At 57.9% G+C, this 26,602-nt stretch overlaps 1 protein-coding gene and 1 long non-coding RNA gene across 2 annotated transcripts in view; both read left to right on the top strand.

Annotated features, from left to right (window-relative positions):
• Positions 1-651: 651 nt before the first annotated feature.
• On the top strand, positions 652-5,987 carry LOC144370851 (uncharacterized). The gene is made up of 2 exons (XR_013430869.1): positions 652-3,823; positions 4,297-5,987. It is a non-coding gene; the product is annotated as an uncharacterized LOC144370851 (long non-coding RNA).
• A 13,260-nt stretch (positions 5,988-19,247) lies between these two features.
• The window catches only part of Nkd1 (NKD inhibitor of Wnt signaling pathway 1), a 75,817-nt gene continuing 68,462 nt past the window's right edge, over positions 19,248-26,602 (top strand). The window contains exons 1-3 of the mRNA XM_078032283.1: positions 19,248-19,405; positions 19,557-19,589; positions 20,242-20,375. Of these exons, the coding sequence (XP_077888409.1) occupies positions 19,381-19,405; positions 19,557-19,589; positions 20,242-20,375 (192 nt within the window). The 5' untranslated portion in view covers positions 19,248-19,380. The remainder of the gene's footprint in view (positions 19,406-19,556; positions 19,590-20,241; positions 20,376-26,602) is intronic.

Below are 26,602 nucleotides of genomic sequence, written 5' to 3' on the forward strand. Positions count from 1 at the left end.
AGATCTAAGCTGGTGCTCATCTCGTGGGGATCTGCCTACGCAGCCCCTGGGATAGCAGCAGCTAAGAGCTACAAGCGCTTGCTCTTCTCTTCACAAAGGCTTCTAAGCTCAGACTCCAGATCAGGTTGAGATCCTGGTCCCAGGTCCCACACGCTGTGACAACGAGGGCAGCACAGAGGGCCTCTCTGAACCTCAGTCCCCTTTTTTGAAAAAAAGGAGGATAGTGATCAGTTCCTACCTGCGCAGGGTCAATGTCATGATTCAATGTGGTGATAAGGGCGAGACCTTAAGCAGTTGGTCGTCCTGTAAGCACACAATGAGTGTCACGCCCGGGCGTCAACGTTACCAGTATTATAGGCATCTCACGTGCATTCGACGCACCTATACATGCCTGGCCCCAAACAGGACAAAGTGAAGAGGACACTGTGTGTCCAGCATGGCAGTCACAGAGCTGCGCCCCTGGGCTCCCTTTGAGAGAACCCCGGCCCCAGCTTCGGGAAGCACGCAGCAGGCGCCTCAGCGCAGGGCCTAGGATTGGCCTCCGCTCTCAAGTCAGGCCTCATCCTTCCCAGGAGGCTCCTGGCCAGTGGCCAGCTCCCTTAGGGGGCAGTGTTTGGAGTTGGCTGAGACGCTGTGGCTCTGCGTGGTGACCGAGTCTCCCCGGCCCAATCCTGCTTCCTTCCCTTGCAGGTGCGGCCGGTGGGCATCCGGGGCCTCCCCAGAGCCTGCGTCCCCCCATGGACCTTCCAGGACATGTCCCCTGGCAAACGGTGTGTGCTCCTGACTGCAGTCCAGCTTCACTCCCTGGGATGCCCAGTGACCCAGAGGGTGAGACGGAGAGACACCGAGAGAAGAGGAGGACGGAGGCCGGGCAGGCCGAGGCCGTCCGCAGCTCCGCGGTGAGGCCCTGCCCAGCAGGTGCGAGGCTGGAGTTTTTAGCTATTTTTTTTTCTGCCGCCACTAGACACCTGACAAGAACAACTTTAGAGAAGGGAAAGTGTATCTGGGGGCTCCTGGTTTCCGAGGTCTCCCTTCCCCGGGTGGGCTGGAGGTGACGTAGGACGTCATGGTGTGGCAGAGGAAGCGGCTCACAGGACCATCAGGAAGCAGAGACTCCACTCTCCACATACAAAATGCATACCCCAAGCCACAGCCCCGACGCCGCCTCCTGCAGCCACCCCCACCCGCCTTCGGCCCCCACCCAGTTACTCCCACCCCGGGGTCGACTCACGGACTGGGCTCAGGCCCTCACGACCCAATCATTTCTCCTCTGCATGTTCTTGCACTTTCTCACTCAGGATCCAAACCGTCACACCCGGGATTGTCCCCCGCACACCATCCCTCCAAAAAGGAAGCGGCAGTGGAGAAGCCTGCGCTCCAGAGAGAGCGCGAGCACAGAGCGGGTCCCGCCCTGCCTGAGTGCGGCTCCTGTGTGTGATCACAAGGCTGCGTCCGCGGTAGGCGCGGCGGTTCACAGAAACAGAACCAAATGCACAAGTAAGGAATCACTTCACACAAGTGGAAGGCGGAGGAGCCGGGTGCAGATTGGTGGTGTGCAAACTGGAGACCCCGGGGGACCCCTGTGTCACTCCAGTCTGAGCCTGAAGACCGAGGACCAGGAGAGGCCACGGTGTGGGTGCCAGTCTGAGAGCCAGCAGGCTCGAGGCCCGAGGAGAACCGATGATTTGGTCCAAGTCTGGAGCCAGGACGTCCAAGTCCTCAGCCTCTCTGCTCCATGGGGGTCTCCACTGATCGGACGAGGCCCACCCACACTGGGAATGGTGATCTAGCCACTCAGCCCACCGAATCCTGGGCTGATCTTATCCCACCCTCGCAGCCACCCTCAGAATCATCTTTGGTCTCCTAGAGGCCACCGTCAAGTCCTGTACCCACCAGCGAGGTCCTCATGGGGAGGGATCATGCGGCAGAGGCAGTTATGTGCCCCTCGGGGGCATCTGAGAATCTTCTAGAGTAAATCTGTTCAGCACCGTCACCGTCCTTGTGGATAGCACATCCTTCACCCCCGAGTCATCCCTCCTGCATGCCCCACCCCCTCAAGGTGTCCCCTCACTGTCACATCCAACCCCGGGGCCTTGGCCCTGGGGGTCCCAGACCCCCGCACCCCGTGGTGGACACCCGTCATCTCCTGCCTGCGGAGGCCACTCTCTCATCTTGCCTGAGCTGCCCGGGTGCCCCGTGCCCTTTCCCTGGAGAGCCCAGCACGTTGGGACTGGCAGAGCGTTGACGGAGGAGCGGCCTCCCGATCCTCTTCTCCCTCCACCGAGGTGGGAGCTGAGCGCTAGATGAGAAGGGACTTCCCAGGGTGGCTGCCCAGGCCCTCGGGCCCTGGTCTTCATGTGCGTCCCCAAGGGACATGGACGTGGCCAGGTGGTGAGCAGAGGGCGGCGGACTGGGCGGTGAGGAGGAGGATCTGAGTACCAGGTGGGGGCCGAGTGTGGCTGTGGGTGGCGGCAGCGTGCGCACCAGCCCCCCGCAGTGACTCAGGCCGTGGAGGCTGCATTGGGAAGGGCCCGGCCGTGTGGTCAGTGAACAAAGCCCCTTCTCCAGGAGGCTCCTCATGAGGAGGCTGCGGCCTCCACCCACGGGTCTCGGCGGCTCTCACGCCGACCTTGCTGGGGCTGGAGTGGGCAGTCGTGCGTCCAGCTGCCCTGGGAGGGCTGGGGTGGGTGTCCAGGCCCTCCTGTGGCCGGTGCCCGGTCTGCAGAGCCCTCTCCAGCTGTGTGCCGCCCCGGGGCTCCCCCCGTGCGGGCAGAGCTTCTCTCTTCTGCACCAGGAGGGGCCCATGGGGCTGGACGCGTTTTCCAAACAGCAGCCTCCGGGCCAGCCTCTGCCCCTGGCCACAGAAGCCGGGAAGCGGAGGACAATGCGGTGAGCTGTTCCTAGCGCTGAATGCCCCCATGCTCCTGAGGCACCCTTTCTCCCTAGATGACGTCCTTCCTCTTTTGATATTCAGATGCCCTCTCAAAGGTCACGTGAGAGAAGTCCTGTGGGCTCGCGTGTGTGTGCGCACGTGCGTGTGCGCACTTGGGTGCTCGTGACAAAAGGCAGCGCTCGTCAAAGCGTGGCCTGGGAATGCCGGGAGGTCCCCGCGCCCTCTGGGGCGCACAGGCCAGGGGTGTTTCCATCACAATGCCCAGACGGTGTCTGTCCCTTTCCTGGGGTTCATAGCTGCCAGGGCGCAAGGACAACGGTGGGCACAGCTGCTAGTGTGGCAGCACGTGTCAGGCTGGGGTGCTCCTGCCGTAAAGCAAGACCCAGAAGAAGAGGCAGTGTCCCCTGAGATGTCCTCGAGGCAGGGACATTCAGGAATGTGTTCATCACTCCACGCTCGGGGACCGTCTGTGTCTGTGTTCTGTGGGACCAAGAGGTGGTGAAGCATTTCCCTGCGTCCCAAAGGAGGACCGTGGTCCCTAGGAAGGGACCGATGGCTGTTGGCTTTCGAGCTTGACCGGACCCGGTGACCACACACGCTGTCACTTGGGCGGCGGTGGGAAGACTAAGAAAAATTCTGACCTTCCCTTTCAGGCACCGCCAGGCGTTTCCTCAAGAACGGATGAAGCGCCTCGGTCACTTCAAGGTTCGTTTTCAGTGCCAACATCCAAGCTCTCAGGACCGTGGACACCGGTGCCTGGACGGAGAGGGAGAGCAGTCAAGGCCATCGCTCCCTGCCTCGCCTCCCTGCCTTCCCGTCTGCTTGGTGGAGATTAGCCCCCGTCCTGCCTGGTGAGGTGTCTGGTGTGAGATGAGGAAGAGGCGCTGCCACAGTCAGGGACAAGGACAACCCTCCAAGCCCAGCCACAAGGTAGAGCATTGTTTCTTATGTGTGAAACTCCAGGGAGTGGTCTGAGGGGGGGTTGACTCCAGTGCAGTGTGTCAGGGACTCAAGTGAGATGTGCAGGGGGTGGCCGTGGTGAAGGGTGGAGGGAGGCCACGCAGAGTCCCAGGGGGTGATCTTGGCCCAGTTCCCTGGGGGAGCTCGGGCCGTGAGTGACAACTCGGCTTCTTGGGTGAGGAGCAGGGAGCTGGCCTGCCGTCTCTGAGGTCTCCTGGTGCCAAGCGAGGCCCTCGGGCCGCGAGACTCGGGCCCGGCGGTTGGTGTCAAAACACGCCCCGGGGAAAGGGACGGAGGAGATGTGGGGGAGCACCCCCGGGTGTCACTCACCCCCAGAATGGACTCGAGTGGAAAATGGCCTTCACAGGGGAGGAGGGCTGGCATAGGCGTGCTGGCGGGCTTCGCGACCTCTCCCTTCTGAGTGAGCTCGCCCTCTTGTCCAGGGCGCTCTCCTTGGAGCCGCAGGTTTACTAAGCACTTCTGCGCACCCAGAGGCCGGCACACCCAGAGGCCGGCACACCCTGGGGCTCAAGACGCTCAGCTCCAAACCCGGGAGCTCTGGTTCACAGTCCCACCTGAGGATCAGGATTCCCACCTGGAGATCAGGATTCCCACCTGAGGATCAGGATTCCCACCTGGAGATCAGGATTCCCACCTGGAGATCAGGATTCCCACCTGGAGATCAGGATTCCCACCTGAGGATCAGGATTCCCACCTGAGGATCAGGATTCCCACCTGGAGATCAGGATTCCCACCTGGAGATCAGGATTCCCACCTGAGGATCAGGATTCCCACCTGGAGATCAGGATTCCCACCTGGGGATCAGGATTCCCACCTGGGGATCAGGATTCCTACCTGGGGATCAGGATTCCCACCTGAGGATCAGGATTCCCACCTGAGGATCAGGATTCCCACCTGAGGATCAGGATTCCTACCTGGGGATCAGGATTCCCACCTGGGGATCAGGATTCCCACCTGGAGGTCAGGATTCCCACCTGGAGATCAGGAGTTCCACCTGGAGGTCAGGATTCCCACCTGGAGGTCAGGATTCCCACCTGGAGGTCAGGAGTCCCACCTGGAGGTCAGGATTCCCACCTGGAGGTCAGGATTCCCACCTGGAGATCAGGATTCCCACCTGGGGATCAGGATTCCCACCTGGAGGACTTTGCACGGGGCATTTCACCAGCAGGCGCCAGGCTGGCCAGGCCCCGTTCACCAGCCCAGGCTCGCGCAGTGGGGGGAAGGGAGTGGTTTTCCTGGTGGCCCCCCTGGGAGGGTTTAAAGGCAGCTGGGGGTCACCGCGGGCAAAACTCCCACCTGCTCGGTCGGGTCTTCTCTGCTCTTCTGGACCCTGAAAGGCACCGGCGCTGACCTCAGCCCTGGGGGAGCCTCGGGCCTCCCACAGCTGCGGAGACTCCAGTTCCTGCTCTGTGTCAGTGAAAACGGGAACCCCAGTGTGTCTGGGCTGCTGGGTGCAGCTGGAGATCAGGGAAGGCCTCCCGGAGGGGGTGGCTTTCTAGCTGGTCAAGAAAAGGCCTGCATTTACTGAAACAGCTACCGAAGGGGCCTTAGTGAGCCCTGGACTTAGAAACAGCACACTACAGGGACACAGCCTCATCAATGTTTACAGCAGCACAATTCACAGTAGGTAGACTGTGGAGCTAACCTAGATGCCCTTCAGTGGATGAATGGATAAAAAATATGGCACATATACACAATGGAATATTACTCAGCAATAAAAGAGAATAAAATCATAGTATTTGCAGGTAAATGGATGGAGTTAGAGAAGATAATGCTAAGTCAAGTCAGCCAATCCCCCCCCAAAACAAATGGCAAATGTTTTCTCTGATATAAGGAAGCTGACTTATAGCGGGGTAGGGAGGGGGAGCATGGGGAGAATAGAGGATCTCTAGATCGAGCAGAGGGGTAGGAGAGGAAGGGAGGAGGCAGGGGGGTAGCAATGATGGAGGAATGTGATGGACACCATTGTCCAAAGTACATGTATGAAGACACGAATTGGTGTGAACATACTGTATATACAAACAGAGATATGAAAAAGTGCTCTATGTGTGTAATAAGAATTGTAATGCATTCTTCTGTCATGTATTTAAAAAATAAAACCAATTTTAAAAATTAGGATATATTTTGTATACTTATTTGAGAAAGATTCACATGGCACTGTCTAAGAGTCAGCAAAACTTTGAGCTTTACATCTGAACTCCGTTCACACGTGTAGGTAAGTGAAGCTTCGGGGGGTGTCTGTGGGGATTTGGGCTAACTGGCACGTGACCAGGCCCCTTCAGGAGTTGTGTACCTGCTCTCTTTCCCCACGATGGCCAGGATGTCACAGGGCCAACGGGTGCTTCCCTTCCCAAAGAAGCAGGGAGAGCTGGAGGTCCCCTGTCTGCCAGCAGTGGCTTCAGGATCCAGTATCAGGTGTGCAGCACCCAGGTGTGGCCTCTCTTTCCCCCATACCTGGGACCTCTTCTGGCCAGGTGCCGGACTCTTACTGCTCTCTGACCATTTTCTCAGTTGGATTTGACAGCCACCTCTGTGTCCCTTGGCTGTGAGGGTTGATCAGGGTTGGGGTCGGTGTTAGCACCCAGAACTGTGGTTCAGAAGCTGGGAGATGACGCTAGACACACACGGGAGCCAGACCTCAAAAGCACTTGACTGGCGGACTGTTTTTGGATTTTCTCTTTTGTCTCGTGGTTCTTGATCAGGCATATGCTTCTGGCCACCTGCTGTATCAGTCAGTTCTTATTGCAGTGATGCTGCATAACAGGTGATCCCCTGCCCCAGGGCCTGTAACAACAAACATAATTTTTCTCACTACAGGTCTGCAAATCAGTTGGGGTGACTCCAGGCACCTGACTAGTGTTGGTTGAGTGGTCCAGGACAGGGCCTGGGTTTAGGTCTATTCTTTATGTTCCTCATTGCAGGACGCAGGCTGAAGGGGCAGCGTCTGTCTGTGGCAAAGTCTTTCCAGCAGAATAGCAGGAGTGCAAGAGGGAGGAGAGGAACTATGCAATGTCACCTAAGGCCTCAGCTTGGAACCAGCACTGTGTCACTTCTACCCATAGTTAATTGAACAGAATGAATCTCATGGCCAAGTCCAACATACTGGTGTGAATGTCCCTTCTGCTCATGGTAAATCATAGAAGTAGACTAGGAAGAATTTTGGGCAAGTAATTTAATCTATCATGCCATTTTTTCCCCTCCACTACTATTTATTTTTTAATTTTTTTTGTAATCTGATACCTTGACCAAGTCTTTAAGTAGAATGTCTGTGTTCGGAAAAAAACCACCCTGGTGGTTCTGATGTGCATCCATGGGGGTAAAGACTGTGCTATGGACCACGAGAAGCCACTGGAGGCTCATGAGCAGAAGAATGATGTGATCGGTATTGGGCTTGGAAGAGAACTCTGGGGACGGGTGGCCGCGGGGTGGGGATTAGCTGGTTGGTAAACTGTTGTAACTGACATGGGCAGTGGCGAGAACTCGAACCTGGCATTCTGACACCTGCGGCTGTGTAGCCGACCACCACGAAACTCAAGGCTTCATGCACACCTGTTTTGTTAGCTCTTGTGACTTTGGGGATGGACCCTTCTCAGTGGGGTAATTCTGCTCCACGTCACGTCCCCTGGGACTGCAGTCACTTGGTGACTCGTTGGTGCTAGACGTCCAAGACGGCGCACTCCCGTGGCCAGCTCTGGTTGCTGGCTGGCTGCGGGGAGTTCATTTGGGCTGTTGACTGAAACACATCGGTGACTTCCCCACATGGCTTGGACTTCCAGCACAGCAGCTGGGATGTTCTGAGAGGGAATGTTCCAGAAATGGGCATTCCAAGAGGGAGGAAAATAAAAGCTGCCTTTCTCAGAGGCCCAGCCCTCGTTCAGTCTCACTTCTGTCATGGTCTGTTGGTCTGGTGGTCCCAGGGCCAGCCAGACCCAGGGTTCCACAGGGGGTGTGACGAGTGATTTAACTACTTTAATAATCACACCTGGGGAGTGGCCTACAGAGGGAGGGGATGCAATCCAAGAGGGAATCGTGCAAGGAGAATCGGGAGGCCCTGAAAGTCTCAGCATGAGGGCTTTTTTTTCTTGGATGGACACTTCAAACCCTAGAGTTAGCTGTGGGGTTTATGGGGTTCTAACATGGACAGCCCCTCTGTTAGGTAGTAAATTGCTTCCTGTGGGGGAAGGCTGGTCAGCACCTTTGCCCAGGATGCTAACCATCACCCAGTATCAGCGGTCAGCCCAGCTGGGCTTCTCTACAACACCAGCTGAAGAGGACAGGTAAGTCTGCTAGCAGAGGAGGCAGAAAGGGAAAGAGCGTTCAGAAGTCAGGAGAGGGTGCAGATGAACTGATCGGGAGATGGACGGAGACGGGCCTCTGGTTACCCTGAAGAGTTAGTTAAGCTCTTGCAGATGTCCGTGGAGAGGGAATTGTTCCCCCTTCAGAGGGCACTGGCCTCCTCCGAGCGGCGTCAGGTGATCCAGGTCAGTCTTGATGGCACACCCCTGGCACGAATGATTTCCTTCTATTCTTGGAGGCCCAGGGCCGTCTGGTGAAGGAGGTCCTCTGGTTCCACTTAATGGGTGAGAATCCAAGAGCCATCCTCCTGAGCCTCACTGGGGCTGGCCATGGAGGGCGGTCACCCTGGCCAGAATCCCTCAGACCAGGGGCTTTTGGTCTCAACGTCACCCATGTGTCAGGACCAAGGACGGTGGCTAAGTTGCTCCTCAGATTGTTCAGTGCCTCCTTCCTTTTCCTTGACAAGAGTCAGGGTGAATGGTCAGGTTCACCCAGTCCAAGACCGGAAGACCAGCTTGGTTCTGGGTGTGGGGGCGGGGCAGGCCGGCGGCCGGCTCCACTGCGGGAAACATGAGCACGGCCCCTGGTTGGTCTTTCTCCGTCTTTGGGGAAACTGTGGGGGCAGATACCTGCAGATTGAGCCCTTGCAGGGCCACCACTAAGAAACCCTGGGACCCTAGGCAAGCTCTTCTCTAGGTTGAGACTTTCCCTGTCCACCAATGGGGCTGATACCTCTCAGACAGACCCCGAGTCCTGTGCCTTGGAGGCGTCCAGTTCCGAGGACCGTCGGCCTTCCCACTCCCTCCTCTGGGGCCCTTGCTCCTGCTCATCCAGTGCTTGGTTGACGCGGGGCCCATCAGCTCAATCTAGCCACAGGGGCTGGGCATCTGATTCAAGTTGGACCAGTCAAACTCTTGTGGTGATTGGCCCAGGAAGGTGCGCATGACCCAGACTAGACCAATCAGAGTCCTTACGCAGGATGCTGCTCGCCAGAGCTGGGGAATAAGGGTTCTCATTTCATTCCCACGGCGAGATCGTTAGGTCATAGATCTGAACTTTTCCATGACGTGCCCTGACAGTCAGGCGAGCCCAGAAAGTTCCTTTTTGCTTGGGTCAGTTTCAGTTGACTTTAGTCACTGTACTTTATGACCAAAAAGTCACCAAAAAATGACGCGTTAACTGCACATAAAGATAACAACCACTTTTACTTCACGCCTGCTCTTTTCCAGACTCTGTGCCGAGCACTGCATACCTTGGCTCATTGTTTACCCTGATCTGAAATATGGGGATGTGTGCAAGGTAGCACCTCCCCGCTGCACCTAATCCCCTCAAGGTGGGGTTCATCTCGGCTTTGCTGTAAGCACACCCCGTTTGGTCCCTGCAGAGATGCCTGGAAGCTTAATGGAAGCCCCTCCCAGGGTCCCCCGTGTGAGGTGAATGGGGGTGTTCAGTGCAGTCATGGTGGGTACAGACACAGAGTGGGTCCTCTGGTCAGGGGGCTGTGGGGAACGAGCAGGGTGGGGAAGACCTTCTGCTTCTGCTAAACCCCGTGGGGAGCAGGTGGGACCTGGTCAGGGCTCCATCTACTGGTGGGGGGAGAAGCGGCCTCTCTGTGGGACTGGGGGCCGGAGGGAGTCAGGATCTGGGAGAGCAGGTTGGGGAGCAGCAGAGAGAGGACACGGACTCTGGAGGCAGCTGAGGGGCTGGCCAGAGGATGGAGTCCAGATGAGGGAGAGAGGGGACGTCCCGGCACGGGCTTTCGGTATTCTAGCACATTCCACAGTTTTTTAAGAACCGAAGAACTGGCGGCGCTTTCTTTGGCAATTAAAAAAAAAAAATTGAAATCTGAATCATTTTCATCTGGAGCTGGAGACACCAGGGGTAGGAAAAGGCTGAGCTGAGGGCAGAGAGCGCTGGTTTGAAAGGGTCTGCCGCTCTCCTGCTCCAAGCCCTGCCGAGGTCCCTCCCTGCTGTCTGGTTCCCTCGGTGAGGCCGAGAGCCTTTTCGAAGGTTGTCTGGCCTCCGTATGTCCCCCAGAGCTTCTTGGGGTCCCCAGGGCTCCAGAGGACCCTGACTGCATCCTCGGACAAAGAGGAAGGCTCAGGGTTTAGGGGAAGGGACGGAGCTTCACAGGGAGGACCCAGGCCCAGTCTCAGCCCTCCCCCGCCCCTTTTCTTTCTGGGGTCAGCACCATTCTTTTAGGGCTTGACCTGCCCGACCTTCAGATAATGCCCGGGGACCAGGCCCTGCTTCCCCAGCACCTCCCCTGGAGAGGACCGAGGCCAGGAAGGGGTCTTGACCCGGGCCCTGCCCTCGCTCCCTTCTCCCCGGCTCAAGGCACCGGCAACTGGGGATGGACGGGGCAGGCAGTGTGGCCCGTCTCACTTTAATGTCACTTTGCTTCTGTGTGGCAGATGCTTCTGGAAAGGTGGGCTGTCCTGCGCAGCCAGTGAGTTCCTGATGCCTAAAGAAAGTGGGAGCCATGGAAGTTTGTAGGCAGGCAGCCCCCCCTGAGCTCGGTTCCCTTTGTAGGAAGTCATCGAGATGATTATCGTGACAAGACCACACTAAGGCAGCGGAGCCTACTGAGAACCCACGCGGGACCATTTCTCAGCCGAAAGCAACGAAGGTGAGTGGCTGGCCGAGGTCAGCCAGCTGGAGGGTGAGGAGTCACCCACCGTCATCGCTTTGCTTAGCCTTGAATCGCTGACCTGTCATTTCAGGCAAGTTTGGCTCATTTTCTAGCAGTAACCTGCGAGGATAGTTTGATGGGCCCCATTGACAGATGAGGAAACCGAGGGCAAACGGTGGAGCCGGGAAGTGCCACTCTTCTTCAGGTTCTTTGCTTCTCTCGGACACTTGGGGGAGGCAGAAGGTCTGGCGAAGGAGGGAGGAATAGGTTTCTTTGCCAGAAGCAAAAGACCTGCGCTGGGGGGAGGGATCTCTGGGAAGCCCCGCCCCCACAGCTGGGGGGAGGGATCTCTGGGAAGCCCCGCCCCCACACTCGGAGGCTGAGCCCCAGGGCTTGCTATGCACCTTGATGGGGGCTCAATTTGTTGTGATTTGTCTGTCTGACCACAGGGTTGGCATCCAGGTTGACAGATTATGCACAACTGCAGGAGTTAAGTGGCATAAGGCTGAGTAATCCATCTTGCGACCTATGGGACAGTGGTCAGTGGTGGCCTTATTTGAGAGCTGGGCTGACAAGCAGTGGGGTTAGGATCTGGTCTCTGCTGCTTGGTTGAGACGCCTCATTACTCTCCGTGAGTCCAGTTCCTCGTGGGCGAGGTGGGGACGGCAGGCTAGTCCCTTCTCCCCTGGGGTTGCTTGGGATAACAGACCACGTTTAGCACCTCAACAGAGCCTGGCCCTAGTGGCCCTCAGTACCGCTTAGCTTCTTGTACGTCCATCTTCCTGGGTGGACCTCACGGTGCCTGCACCCCCTGTGCCCAGCCCCGCCGGCCCTGCTGGCTCGGGGGCGGCACCAGGCACCTCTCTGTGGAGCCTGGTGGAGCAGTGGAAGGCAGCAGGGTCCTAGAGGGACAGTGGGCAGCAGGTGCCAGCCTGGTATTGTCACGCCTATGTGGCTCATCAGCCTTCCCTGCCCCCAGGGGCAGCTCCCTCGAGCAGCAGGCAGAACAGTGCCCGGAGCTGGACGGTGCGTGTTCCGATGATCCACACCTCGACTGCACGTCTTCCTCACTCGGCTGCCAGCATTGGAAAATGGGGGGTGGCACTTAGGAAACTGCATTTCCAACTGCTCTTGAGAAGTCAGAAGACGGGGCAGCCGTGGGCCCTCAGCTGGTAGCTGGTATTCATGTTCCTGACGCTGGGCCGACTGTCACCCGGTCCATTACCAAGTCCCTGGCTTAGTGTCCCACCCCTTGTGGGGTGACCTTGAGACTGCTGGCGTGCACTCCTTTATGAGGGGTGCTGCTGACCTCTTGGGTCTCCGCTCGGCAAGTCATTAGGATGCCCGGGTCTTCACCTGGGGAACGGGGGTCCCTCACCAGGGAGAATCCTGGGGGTGCCCTCCACACGTGCCCACGCTCCCGACCCAGCCTCGGGGGTGCCACCTACCGACTCTCTCTCCCGCCCCCGCCTCCGTGGGCCCGCCAGGCTGCTGCCTTGCTTTGGGACACAAACACACGCGTTATTAGAAGCCCAGATCAAAGCCGGCGCCCCACAGCCCGCCTCTCAATGCTCCCTTTGTGCAGACGGAAGCCTGCTAGAGAGTTAGAATCCAGGGAGGGAGGGCGGGGGCTCGCACAAAGATACTTGTCACCCGGAGAAGTCGCAGAAGATGAGGTTAAAGAGGCTTCAGGTGGAGGACGCACCCGGGCTCCCTGCTGGGAGGTGCGAGTGGAGAATTCCTGCTTCTGCAGAGGAGAAAACCCTGTCCCTCTTGGTTTCAGAGGAAACGGATGACAGGGCCCGGGGGCCAGAGCAGCAGCCTCTGTCTGCCCTTCTGCCCTCGCCAGGGTGGTGTGTGCGACTCAGGCACGGGCAGCTTGGAGTGTGTGTGTGTGTGTGTGTGTGTGTGTGTGTTGGCGCAGGTGCTTGGGGGAAGCCCAAAGATGTCACAGGCCATGGTGTCACCTCTGGCCAGGCCTGTGGGTCGGCCCACTCAGAGCGACCTTTCCAAACCTTTCCAAACCCCGCTGCTGTGTGCCCGGCAAGGTGGGCACCGAGGGGAGGGACCTGGGGTCGGGCCCACAGTGCAGGGAGGGATGCTGCGCTGTGACCTCCGTCAGAGAGAGCTGGCACCCAGCCCCTGCGGGCGCCCCGGGTTCCACACACACATGGTTCCTCCCTCCAGCGCCACTTGGAACAAAGAAGCACCGAGACTTCAGATGGGCATCCAGGAAGCCGCCTGCCCAGGGGCTGCGGGAGGAGAGGGGTGGCCTGTGGGTACGGGGAAAGGGCTTCTCCAGGAGGGGACCCACGGCGACGGAATGCTGGGTAGGAGGCCACTGTCGTGCTGAGCTGCGGAGAAGATGGGCAGCGTGGCTGAATGGACCGGCGACATCTCCAGCCTTGCGGGGTCCCAGGGCTCTATTCCCACTCCCCAGGGACCACTTCTGGGGTCTGGATGTAAGTCCCACCTACAGCTCACGACACCTGCTGGCAGCGTGCTCCTAAGCAGCTGCAGACCCTGCTGCCCGCTGCTCACCCGTGCTCTCGGGGGCTCTGGTCCAACATGGTGGAGCTCTTCATCTGCCCTGCCTTGTAAATTGGCTCCCCCGACAGGCTTCTTCTGCTCAGTTAATGGTAACTCCGCCCTTCGGAGACTGGTTGCTCAGTCTCCAACCTGGGCACTGTCCTTGACTCCCCTCTCTCCCACCCCAGGTCCCACGTACTGCCTAATCCTGTAGCCTCCAACTTTAAGGCACATTCAGCACCTACTCCTTCCAGCCCCTCCGAGGTCGTCACCCTGGTCTAAACCATCATCATCCCAGGCCTGGCCTCCTACCATCACCCCTCTATCCACCTTCTGTTTTCAACGCACCAGTCCTGTTGCTCCGGGTCCCAACCCTCTCACCTGGGTAAAGCTAAAGCCTTGGCTGAGCCCATAGGGCTCATGACCTGATCCTGCCACCCACAGTCTCATGCTCCCCTCCACGCTCCCAATTATTTGTTCTCTCTGCTTCAGAACCAGTGGCCTGAATCATTTATGGCACGTGCCCACCCCAGGGCCTTTGCACTTGCTCTTCCCTGTCTGGACCTGCCTTCCCCTGCAAAAAAACGCCTATCATTCTTGGGTCCTTCCTCCCCGACTGCTGGCTCACCCTCACCTGCCCAGTGCTGCCATGGACACAGCAGCGTAGAGGCAACCCCATGACCTCGGTAGCTACTGAGAGAAGGCTGACCTTTCCAGAGCCCCGGGATGCAGGTGGTCGGACTCACCTGGGTCTGGTCAGGAACGCAGCCTCTCGGGCCCTGCTCACGCCCCATTTCAATAGGCCCCAGTGACCTCATGTTCAGTTCCAAGGAGCCCTTGACAGGCTACTTGACCACCAGCCCAGACAGGAGGACTGTGGGTCTATCAGGGACCCTTATCTGTCTGTCCACCTGGCTGGCCGTTTCTGTCCCCACCCCTGCTTCCTTCTGTTCGCTCATTACCCATGCGGACCCCAAGTGGCCGTAGCCCCGGGACTTCCGCAGGCCCTAGGCCTATTAAAGTTCTGCAAAGAGACTCTGACCATTCAGACTCAAGACCAGGGATCCCTCCAGCTGAGGCCGGGGGTGCAGGGGTCAGTGCTGCCCACGCGGCGGAGCCTGCTTTCCCCGCTCCTCCAGCCGAGGCCTTGAGAAGCCCCAGGGACTAGCCCAGAGGCAGTGTCCAGCTGCCCAGAGGCCTGGGAGTGGACACCTGTGCCCTCAGACGTGTCCAGGAGGCCCACGGGGGTGTCCACCTTCAGGGGGACCCTCCAGGCTGCTGTCCTCCCCGCTCTCCTTCCTTCTGGGCTCTCGGTCCCGCTCCTGGACTCACCCTTGGAAGGGATCTTAGAAGTAAGCCACCAGGTCCAGCCCGTTCTGAAGCCATTCCACAGAACACTGTGGTCACTGGAACGTCCCCCGAGGGTCTCCCCGTGTGGTGAGTTCAAGAGACCCTGCCAGGATGCTTGGTGGGTCACCGAGGCCCTCGCAGGCCTTCAGGAGAAGAGCGTGGCTCGCTTAGGCCAAGCCAGGGCTGCCCGGCGCCTCTTTCACATCACGGCACATCAGGGCACCGGGAAATGCCGACCTGCCGGACCCTTCCTTTGATATCTGGACGGCGACAAGGTGTGACGATCAGGCTGAGGTCAGGTGCACATAACTGGGAAATAAAGGCTTAAAAAGATAGTTTTTTGTTTTCTCTTTGTGAAACAAGTCTGGAAATAGACAAAGATGGGTACGTCGGCTGGAAGGGTCTCCTCGCTGAGCCCAGGAAGGCTGAGCTCCGAGCCTGTTAACAGCGGTCTCCCCGGGGCGGAAGGCTGGTGCCATCAATATCCAGTCCCACTCCACCAACATCTGGAGGAAGGCGAGCGGCTCTCTTCTGCCCCCCCCCCCCCCCGAATGCTCCAATGGCGCGGCTTGGGGATCCCCGGCGCCTGGCCTGGGGAAGTCCAACCTCCTGGCCCCCATCTCCAAGGACGGATGCAGGCAGTGTCACCCGGCTGCCTCCTGCACCCGCTTCCTCTCATGACCAGCGGCCCTCTGCAGACGGCTTGTGGCCCTAGCCTCCTTCGATGGCCTGCGTGGGGCCATGTTTCTGATTCCTTCATTCTGTCCTGTGCCACTAAAGCCGGGGACGTGGCAGGACTTTGCTGGGGGTGGAGTAACCGGGGCAGATTACTGCACAGAGCTGAGCCAAGGGCACCAGAGACCCCGCCGCCCTGCGGGTGCCTGGGCTCTCCCCACCTCCCCGGACGCACCCCTTCTCGCGCCCTGGTCTGTCACTCGCTCCCCACACTCCTGGGGGCCTTGAGAACTCCCTCTTCCCTTCCCTGGCTGCCGTCCCCCAAACCCCGCAACCTCTGTCACACAGAGCCATTTAACTTTCTTCTCCTCACCCCAACCCGGCTCCCAGGCCCCTTAAGGATGCCCAGGCTCCCAGAAAACCAGGAAATGGGGCACCTCCAGGGACTGGGAGCAACAACTCAGGTTGGGAATTGTTTTTTTTTTCTTTCCAAGAACAGATTTGGGTCTGGAGGCTCAGCATCCTCCTGGCCTCTACCCACCAGATGCCCACGCCCATCGCCCTCCTTGGCCGCTCTCCTACTGTCTTACTGACACCTTGGGGCTGAGGCGGACGGACAAGCAGGTTCCTCTCCTTCCCAATAGAGAACCCACCATGGGTTGGGCCCTGCAGCCAGCGACGCTAGTCACGCAAGCCCTTGCCTCAAGCGGGTCTCCTGGAGGGAGGCCTGGCCTCCTCATTTTGGAAAGAGGAGGCCAATAGGTGCTGGAGAGGGAGAGCTCAGCTGTCCAGAGCCGGGAAGAGTCCTTCAGGCTGGAAGCCGTGTCTGAAGGAGCCTGACCTGGTGGCTGGGCATGGGGTGGAAGCGTCCAACCAGGGTGATGTGGTTTTGAAACAAAACAAACCCCCCCCCCAAAAAAAAACCTCCCACTCTATATCTGACAGCTCTCACCTAAGCTGGCCTCCGTCCCCAGCCCCACGCAGCCGTTTGTTATAATCTCTCTCTCTTATCTCTTCCTTGCTTCCTCTCCCATTCTCCTCCCCCAAAGGATGGGAAATCTTCAAAGAAAAAGATGTGTCACTGTAAGTCTCCCGCCCAAGAAATGGGCCAGATAAATTATTAAAACACATAAAAAGAGTGAGTGGCGGGGGGCGGGAGGCCCTAGAGGACCAATAGCCACCCCAGTTGGACGGTGAGCTGAGGGCCTGGGGGGAGTCCGTCCTCGGAGTCCTGCACAGGCTGACGTGTACCTGGACGCTGGCTTTGTGACCCCAGGGCCAGGCCTAGGGGGCATCACAGTTCCAACCGCCGAGGCCCCCGTGTCTGCTGGGCTGGGGAGCCAGACCCCAGGTGGAGGGGCCTCTCTGTCTGGGCTGGACATTTGGGATCCACTTCCCCTAAGACTCGGGCTGGTAACTGCAGTTTTAGTTCTCGCTTTTATCTCTTTTTGAACTGTGAAAAGACATTCCCAGGGGGAAGAGGGGATACTGTTTTCTCATGAAAGAAGAAAGCCATGACCGGTTTAAGGAAGTAACCAACTTTCCGAGTGCAGTGAGACCATGCTCAGAGCTTTGCTTTGATTCCCAGGCGCCGGGTACCCGTGGGGGTGGGGCTGCAGGAGACAGCCACCCCAAGTGAACTCCCTTCCCTTTAGAGGGCGTCTGCGGGAAGCGCCCACTCTCGGCCGGTACCCCCAAGCCCCTGCCGGGCCTACTGTCTTATTGACCTCTGTTCCTCCATTTCCCTGCGGCTCCTGGGTTCTCGCTTGCCCACTTCTGACATCTGGGGCCAGACAAGTCCTTGGGGTGGGGTTGTGCTGGGCACTCTGGGATGTTCAGCAGCACCCTGGCCCTCTACCCACCAGATGCCCATGCACATGGACAAATGCCCCAGTGGGGGTGGGGTGGGGTGGGGCAAACCGCCTTCCAACTCACCGCCTTCCAACTCACCCCACTATGGACCCATTTGCGACCTCCCTTCCACCCAGCAGAGGGTGAGCTCCGTGGGAGGGCAATTGTCCATTTTATTCACTAATACGTCTTTGAAGTGCCTAAAGCCATGCTTGCCACAGAGCTAGCTGGTGCTTAATATTTCTTTCCAGATGGAGGACTCTCTCTCTAATGGTGGGCCACTAGGTTTGAAATGTTGTTGGGACAACCTGATAGAGTGAAATGAGCATGATTAATGGAATCAAAAGACTTGGGTTGAGTTCCTAACTGGGTCACTGATTAGCTGTGTGACCTTGGGCAAGTAACATCACACCTCTGAGCCTATTAGGCTCCCTCCTTTCTATAAGTCTGTATCAGAGTGACTGTGCTATATGTGGCATAGGAAAGTGGCATGTAAGAAGTACAGGATAAAGAACTGCAATACGTGACAATAGGAACGTTTGGGTCATTCCAGCACTCCTCCAATGAAAGCACTCTGCCAACAGCATCCATGTACTTGCTTATAAGATAAGGCTTCATTTTGTGCCAACGGTGTGCATAAAAGGAAGACAATATTGCTGTTTGAAGAGGTTCACAACTCTGGAGGGCATGAAGTTCCCAATGTTCTTTTGGGACACACATGCTCAGAGCTGTGCTGCCCAAGGCAGTAGCCACTCCCCACATGCCAAGGATCACCTGCAACGTGGCCAGTCTGGGTTGAGCTGTGTTTTGAGTGTCACCTAAACACTGAATTTTAAAGATAGTGCAAAATTAAGAATGAAATGTCTCATTATGTTGAAATTATATTTCGGTTATATTGGGTCATATAAAACATTAATTTCATCTGTGTCTTTTAACTTTTAAAAAATGTGACTGCTAGGAAATTGGAAAGTACCCACGTGCACGGTTACATTTCTGTGGGATGGAGGCGAAAGAGCAGAATTGAGTCTCCATTTCACAGACCATAAAACTGAGGCTCTCACAGAGAACTCAGGCAGGACGGGGTTGGAGGAGTCTTTTCCCACGCCCAGGTTGCCCGACATCAGGGCGAGCTTAACACAGATGCACGGTGTCCTGAGCAGAGCCGGCGTTCTGAGAGCCACGAAGGTGGGGTGGAACCCCTTGATGTCGCCCTCACCTCCGCAGAGACCTCCCCAGACAAAACAAATAAGCCTTTGGGTCTGACGAACTGCAGCGGGGAGCGGAAACCAGGAAAGATCAAAGACCCAGCGGTTTACCCCCTTCCGGGCGGCGTAGCTTGGCAGCGCGCCCCGAACCCCGGCGGGCACCCACGGGCCCTGGACCAGGAGATTCGAGGGGCTGGCGGACGGCTCGGGGCTTCTGTACACTTGTCGCCGCGAAGCGTCAGCTGGATACCCACCTTAGGGCGCAGTGGGGGCTTCTCCTGGACTCGCGACTGAAACAACTCAGGAGTCGGAGGAGGGACTTGGGAGGGAAACGCACCAACGTCTGCCACAGAGGGCAGATGGTGGGAAGAGGCCGCGCGGCGGGAGTGCAGGGGACTGGCACCAGAGCAGCGGAGGTCTCCACGCCTGACCTCAGTTTCCCCACCTGCAAATCGGAGCCCCCTCCTTGATCGCTTCGAGGAAATACCGAGAGGAGGAAAGACGCGGTCCCGTTAGCGGGCGGAGAGAATGCTCTACTGAGGGCAGCACCCCCAAAGGGTGTCGGTCCCCAAACGCCTCCCGATCACAGTCTCCGCACGGGTCCCCAGCCCCCGAGACCCCGGCGGAAGATCGCCGGGGCCATCAGGGCTCGCTGGGCCCCTCCCGCCCGCGCCGCGCCCCGCCCCCGGCCCGCCGGCCCCGCCCCCGCCGCGGCCCGCCTCGCCTTTGATGCGCCGCGCCTGGCCAATGGGCGCGCGGGGAGGCGCGGGGCCGCGGCGGCGGGCTGGGGGCTCGGCGCGCCCGGGCGTCAGTCGGGCCGCGGCGACAGCGGCAGGAGCGCGTCCCGGCGCCGCCTCGGGCTGCGATCGGCTCTGGGGCTGCTCCGGGAGCAGGGGAGCGAGGCGAGGCGCAGGGCCCGCGGGCCGCGCGCATGGCTTAGGGACGCCCCCGCCTGCCGCGCCCCCAGCATGGGGAAACTTCACTCCAAGCCGGGTCAGTGTCCCCTCCCGCGCGCCGGCCCCCTGGCCCCGGCGTCCTCCCCACCGCGGTCGCTAACTCTCTCCCTCTCCTTTCTTTCCGGCTCCCGCCGCCGCCGCCGCCGCCGCCGCCGCCGCCGCCGCCGCCGCGCGCGTTGTGCCTGCAGCCGCCGTGTGCAAGCGCAGGGAGAGCCCGGAAGGTAGGGGCGCGCGGGGCACCGACCCGGGGGATGGAAGGGGGAAGCACCGCGGACGGCTGCCAGACGGCCCAGCCCGCTGGATTTCATTACCAGGGCCACCCCAACCCCCAACGCCAGCGACCAGTCCCCCCAAACAGCTCCTAGAGCCATCTTCGGGCCCCCGCCTCTGTCCCGCCTACCCCCTCCCTGTGGTCCTGCTCTCCCACTTCTGACCCTAAAGCCCCACCCCTCCTGCGTCCCCGCCCTCTGGGCTCACAGCGCCCCTTCTTCAGACCCCCAAGTGCTCTAGCCCAGGATCCCGTCGTCCTCTTTCTGGCCCCCAGCCCCTTTCTTGGCTTCTGCGTCCACTGCTCCCCCTCTCCTGACCCTCAGCCCACTGCTGTCCTGGCCTCCTGATCCCCAACCCCCTCTTCCCCGGGTTCTGCCTTCCCTTGCCCCGGATGGGATCCTTGCTCTTGGGGTTTTGCTGAACCTGGTTCTCCTGATTCCCTGCGTGTCTCTTGGATCTTGCCCAAGCTCTTGAACCCCCAGAGAGTAAAGGACCCCTCGGTGCCTTTACTCTCTGCCGCGCCCACTCCTTCTCCTACTCTCGGGGAACTTTCCGGCCTGTGGGGGGCCCAGACTCAGAGGCTTCGTGTCATCCCTGTCCCAGGTGACAGCTTCGCCGTGAGCGCTGCCTGGGCTCGGAAGGGCATCGAGGAGTGGATCGGGAGGCAGCGCTGCCCAGGTGGTGTCTCAGGACCCCGACAGCTGCGGTTGGCGGGCACCGTTGGTCGAGGCACCCGGGTACGGTCCCCACCCTGTCCTCTCCCCTCACCCCTTTCAGCCTCAGAGATGGGTCTTCACCCATCCCCACTTTTAGCACCCTCCTGGCACGGTGTCCAGGTCTGAAAATCCTATCTCTACGGTCCCCTGCCCCAGCAGCACAGCCCTGTGCCCCCTGCTATGGGGAACCTGAGAGGTCTGATGGGCCAGTCTCCTGCCCAGTTGGGGGCAGAGGGCTGCCAGGAGGCAGGTCCCGGGTGAGGAGGTGGTAGAGGTCTAGTGGACGGGAAAGCTGGTCTGTGCTAGTGGGGTTTGGGGGGCTGCTTTGACTTCTACCTTGTTTCTGTGACCAGCATTCACAGGGGCGTTGCTAGGGGGAGGGGAGGCATTGGGACTATCTGGCTGGAGGGCAGGGCTGTGCTGGCCCAGGGTCTTATGGCCACTTCCGAATGTGTCTTAGTGTCTGTGGCATTCATTAGTGCCATCTGCCATCTGAGTGGAGAGCTTGGGGGCCACTGGGACCCAGCGTCACCCTTAGTGAGGCTCACAGGGCGGGAAAGGCCTCACTCACTCTGCTGTCGCCTGGCACGCCCCCGTGCCTGCAGCCCGTGGGTCCAGGAGTTGGAGTTGTTCCTGGAGGAGCAGTGATTGTGACAGGGGAATGAGTGAGTGCAGCCACAGCTCCTGGCCTGGGACTGGTGTTCACAGATGTCGTGTGAGCTCCAGAACTCTGCACGGGGCTTTCAGATGGTCTGCGTGGAACTCTCGCAAGCAGAGGATCAAAGGATGAATCAACTTTTTGATGTGACATTTAATTTTTTTTTTTTTAAACTTGGAGGGGAACAGACTGAGTCTCGGGTCTGGTTAGTTCTTTGGTCTTGCCCATGGCTGGGGAGAGGCTGGTGGAGTCTTCAGATGTGTGTGTGTGTGTGTGTGTGCATTTGGGTGGTGGGACCTGGCAGTTAGATTGCAGGGGCTGATGTTGGGGGGGGGGCCTGTGCATGTGTGAAGTAGCCTCTGCGGGTGGAGGAGTTCTCCCCCCTCCCCGCTGCTTAGCTGGGGGCTTTCTCTCCTCCGTTTCTCCTCATCTGTTGACTGGGTTGGAATCGGAGCTGCTAGCCCCTAGCAGAGGTCAAAACTTGGTGGGTGGGGGGCATTGCAGTCGGGCCCTTGAACAACACAACTACAAACTGCTTTTTCTCCCACCACTTCTAGCGTTTGATCTACTTTTTAAATTTAAAGGCCAATGAAAACGATCCAGTTGAGCCATATGAACAAATGTATTTGCAGCCTAAGACAGAGGCCAACTGAGTGGGTTTCCATTAATCAAGTTTTGGGCTTTTTTTTTTTTTCAGCCTGTTTATTTTTACAAACTATTCCTGCAGAATGACATTTATTTGCAGTCCTTTTTTTTTTTTTTTTCCCCTTCTTAACTGCCAGGCAGCTCTTGCTCCATGCTAGAGGGGAAACTTGAAATACAGCGAGGGCTTACTTCAATTGACTTTTATCTTCAAAGCCATAACAAATGTTACCCGCATGTTTTTGGTGGGTCTCCTTGGCATCCAGTCTGGGAGGATGAGAGGGAGGAGGAAAGAAGGAGAGGAAAACAAAAGTCTGTCGTTTTTAATTAAATAGTAGTGTTCCCAGCAAGAGGAATGCAAGCCAGTAAAGTTGCCATTGGGGGAAATGAGGGAGGGCCGGGAGGGGGCCCCAGCTTAAGTTTGCGGCTTTGGTGAAGTCACGGAATTTTGTTGCCTGGTTTCTTCCCCCCAGCGGAGGACAGTATGGGATGCTGCTTGCTCCCCTCCCTTCGTCCCTCGCCCCCCTCTCTCAGAGAAATGCTGTGGGGTCATTAATATTGGTTCAAAGTGCTTTTAAAGATGTGAGGCATAGAGCCATCAGTGGGACATGTGGCGGGTGGGCTCAGCCGCTGGAGATGTTAAGGGGTGGGGGGCGCTGACTCCCTGGGAGTTGTTCTTAGTGACTGGGATTTGGATTTCTGGGTTCTCACCTGCCTTGGTCCAAGATGGCCCAGCTTCTGAATCTGCAGAGGTGGGGCTGGTGAGTCCCCGTGGGAGATGGTCAGGGCACCGTCCAAGGTGTGGAGCAGCCGTGTGTGTGTGTGTGTGTGTGTGTGTGTGTGTGTGTGTCTGCGTGTGTGTGTGTGTGAGGTGTCTGACATAATTTCAGGTGGCACCTGAGGGAATATTTTTAGTCTTAATAGTTACTTCCCCCCTTATTTTTTTTTTAAATCAGAAAAGATAGCTAGGCCATGGAACCATGCTATCACAGGGTATTATTATTGCTTAGGATGAAGCCAAGTTAAAAGCGATAGTCTCACTTCAAGTTGATTCAGAGAGAAATACTGAGTGCAAGTGGTCAAAATTATGAATGTGAGGATGGGATGCCCAAAGTTTGGGGAATGCTGAGATTCTGCACCGGGCACCCGGGGGGGGGGCACCTCAGTCCTGTTTCATTTCTCTGTCCCCACCGGCGCGGAAGGGGTGGCTGGCAGGTTCCTCTGTGATATCACCAGGATGTAGGAGGGTGTGTGCTCCAAAGTCTGCTGGCTTCCAGGCCTGGCAGCGGTCCTCAGCCTGCCCCAGGTCTGTCTTGGGGATGACTTCTGTCTGCACTCCTTCATCTGGCATGTCACCAAAGTGGCTGGGGACACATGAGTGGCTTATCCAACTAGCGTTCTTATTATTGCAATGATAGCTACTATTTATTAAGTGCCTGTGTGTGTGTCAAGCTTTGCTTACATTATCTTAATCTCCCGTAACCCTCTGGAGCTCCCAGCCAGCTGGTGTGCCCTCTCTTCTGCTGTACTTTCTAGGAGAAAGGAAGTCGTGTGTGGTGAAGCCCCGTACAGAGACCACTGCAAGGGCACTCATTTGACTCAGTCCTCGGAAGGGGGCTCGCCCGCCAGCTGCCAAGCACTGTGAGCTGAGCCGAGCTGGTAGAGGGGCCTGCATAAGCAGAAGGGGCCCTCGTCCTGCTTCCTCCTCCCTGGTGGGGTCTGAGGAGCTTGGCCAGTGTTTGGGGAGGGTCTGAGTTACCCACAGGACCCCGCTGTGTGAGGGGGTAACCGTTTTGGCACTAAACTTAGCCTTCCTTCCTAAGTCCAGAAATAACGAGGCCCCGCTGTGCCACAAGAGCTTGTCACCTTGTGCAAGCCATTTTGCCTTTGGATACCTTAATTAGCTCATCTGCAAAATGGGTGCAGTGATATTCTCATCCCTGGCAGAGTCAGGGCTGATAACTCCTTCAAAAGAGTCGAATCTGGGAATTCTCTGGAATGCTGAGGTATCTGTAGAGGGGAGAGGGGAGCCCACAGATAGGGATTCTGGAACCAGAGTTCTGCTCCCCGCTTTCCTGTTCTTCCACAACAGGCTCCGTTGCAGGGAAACAGATTAAGGCCTAGGTTCTGCCCTTTGCATGGGCACATGATGAAGTCCAAGGGAATAGGAGCTCACAGGAGAAACATAATGAGAAATGAGAGGCATGTAAATGCTCTGAAAGAAGAACAATAGACCAAGCCATGTACATGCCAGAGGACCCTGGGCTAAGCAGAATGAGAAAGCAGAAGAAGTAGAATCATCTCCAGGAGGTCGCGGAGTGCTTTGGAACACGAAGTAGCAGCAGGCAGTTACAGAAGAAACCCATCAGAAACCCTGGGTGTGGGACCCGCAGTGGGGGGGGACAGCAGAGCTTCACAGGTGGATGGACTAGCAGGGCGGACGCAGGTAGGAGGCCAACTTGGAGAAACAACTTTGGTGCCTCTCTGCTGCTCACGTGGCGTGTACACACGTGCATATGTGAATGTGCACAGCCAGATTTAAAACACACCCCCCCACCAGCTTGACCCTTTTGTTCTTTTATAGCAGAGCTGCCTGGAGAAATAGGCCGTGAGCTGCGGGGCAGGCGGGCCCTCCTCTAGATCAAAGGCGGCTGCCAGGCGGTTGGGTAATTTGATTAGGGGGTACCTAGTGCATTTTGATATTTGGGGAAGATTAGGAGGGTGCAGGCCTGGTTGGAGCCCCGGGGGACGTGTGGGGCTGGGTGATGAGATTGGAGGCTGGCCCAGCTGCTGCCCGAATGCTGGATTCCAGGGGAATTACCCTTGAATGATACCAGTTGGCACAATTAAAAGGTCCCAAGTCCTCACCATATGGAAAGTGTTAGTCCTCCTGACGTGGTTTCAAAGCTATGTGCCGGGAGGTGGACTTGACATTTGAGGTACAGCATAAATTAAATATTTGGTGTTTCAGAATTAAAAGATGATTTGCTCCAAGGCTTGGGGAGGACTCGGGGCGCAGCCGTTTGAGCCCCACTCGCTGGCATCTTTGAGTTCCCCCAGGGAGGGTCTCCTCTGCCCATGGGCACCGAGGGCCGACTTCGCTGCCCAGCCTGGATGATGTCTGTCCCTGTCCCCTGGGGAATGGACAGGAGAGTCTGGGAAGACCCCCGCTGGATGAAGAGCAGGTGGGGCTTTGGTCTCCTCTAGGTCTGGGCCCGTCGGAGTGACTGGTGGGCAAGGGTGTCCTCTTCGGGAGACTCTCCTGCATCTGGGTGATGTGGTCTCTGGTAGGGACTCCAAGGACTGTCTTGTCCTCCCTCCGAGACTTTTCTTATTTGAGAAGGAGGCTGGGTCCCCCTGAGCCCGGGCACGTGCGCATTTCCATTTCCTAGAAGTCAGGAATGCCCCTCTGCTTTCACATGTTGGAGGAAACGCAGGGAAAATCAAATCCAAGAGGCACCCACGGCGTGACCTGCCAGGACCTAGGACTTGGGGGTGTTTTCCTTCCACTCACCCAGCGGAGTCCTCAGAACGGGGAGGGAAGGGGGGGTGGTCAGGAGTGTTCCTGTTTGTGCTGAAAAGCTCAGACACCCTCTCCGGGACCACACTGTCCCCTGGCCTGATTCAAGACGAATCTGGCAGCACCAAGAGGAGTCACTGAATGAAATCTCCTCCCCACGGTATCCCTGCCCCAGCACAGAGTAGGCCCACAGACGGATGGGCAGGATGAAAAATCAGATGATTGATGCCCTCGCTGTCCCCTTCCCAGCCAGCGTCTCCTCTTTGCTCCAAGTTCCTCCTGTCCGGGGTGGAAGAGAAGAACCAGGCTTTTCTTTCAGGTGCTGAGCTTAGTTGCTGAATGAGGGAATTGCAGATTTTAAAAATGAGTGACGATTCATTACTGACGATAATCAACTGAGGCAGGCACTGGAGACACAGTGGAGAGTAAAGGAGACCCGCCCCTTGTCCTCCTGTGGCTTCCAATCTTCCAGGAGACCAAGAAGCAGCAAGTGGACAGGTGTGACGACGTGGTGGCCCGAAAGTCAGCGAGGGAAGACGTGTTGGGGGAGGGGATGTGTTCCTCCTGGGAAGGGCTGCTGGAGACCCCCGCCCACTCTTGTCTTTAGAAGGTGGGCTGGCTGGGTCGCTGGGACTGGATGATTGTGCAGGGACTTGTCTGTGCAGGGACTTGTCCTTGGGGACCGGGAGTCTTTCCTGGTCCTTATTCTTTCCAGAAGGCCCTGACCTCCAGACAGGAGTGTGGGGTAGAGGAGGGTGGGCCGGTGCACCTCCAGCGGCCAGCGCACTCCTGGAAGTTGATTCGTGGGTAGCATCGTGTAGGAGGACCGGGGACGTGACCCAGCTGTTTGAAAGGGTGGGTGGCCCCTGGAGCCCTGTTGGAGGAGGAAGTCAGCTCCGGGCCAGGAGGCTCAGCTTTGGTGGGCTCGGGGGACTGAGGGCTGAGATTGGCTGCTGAAAGGCACAGAGAGGAACTTCAAGGCAAGAGACGTGACAGCCAACCCCAGAGGGAGCCCTAACTCGCCCAGAGCTGCAGTGAGGGGGGGGGAAGAGGCTCCCTTGCCTGGGTCAGCAGAGCCGTCCAGTCGAGGGGTGGGCAAAGTGACCTCGAGGCACCAGGGCCTGTGCAGTGATGAGCCCGGAGCCCAGAACCTTCCAGCTCAGGGCCCCTGCAGCCTCACCGACAGGCTGTGGATGGATCCCTGCTGTGTTTAGGTTTAGAGACTTTTTGGAATTTTTAGGTCTCTAGTTGGATTCCAAAACAGGCACTTCCGGTGGCTGCCCCCTGACTTCCCTTTCTCTCTCTCTCTCTCTCTCTCTCTCTCTCTCTCTCATGTCTTTTGGTAGCTCCTGCCTCTCCCAGACAGTCTTCCTCTTCCTTGCCCTGGCTCCCCCTCCCTTCTCCTCTCTTCTCCTCTCTCCCTCTCTC

The sequence above is a fragment of the Ictidomys tridecemlineatus genome, chromosome 15, assembly GCF_052094955.1.
Source record: "Ictidomys tridecemlineatus isolate mIctTri1 chromosome 15, mIctTri1.hap1, whole genome shotgun sequence".
Lineage (NCBI taxonomy): Eukaryota > Metazoa > Chordata > Mammalia > Rodentia > Sciuridae > Ictidomys > Ictidomys tridecemlineatus.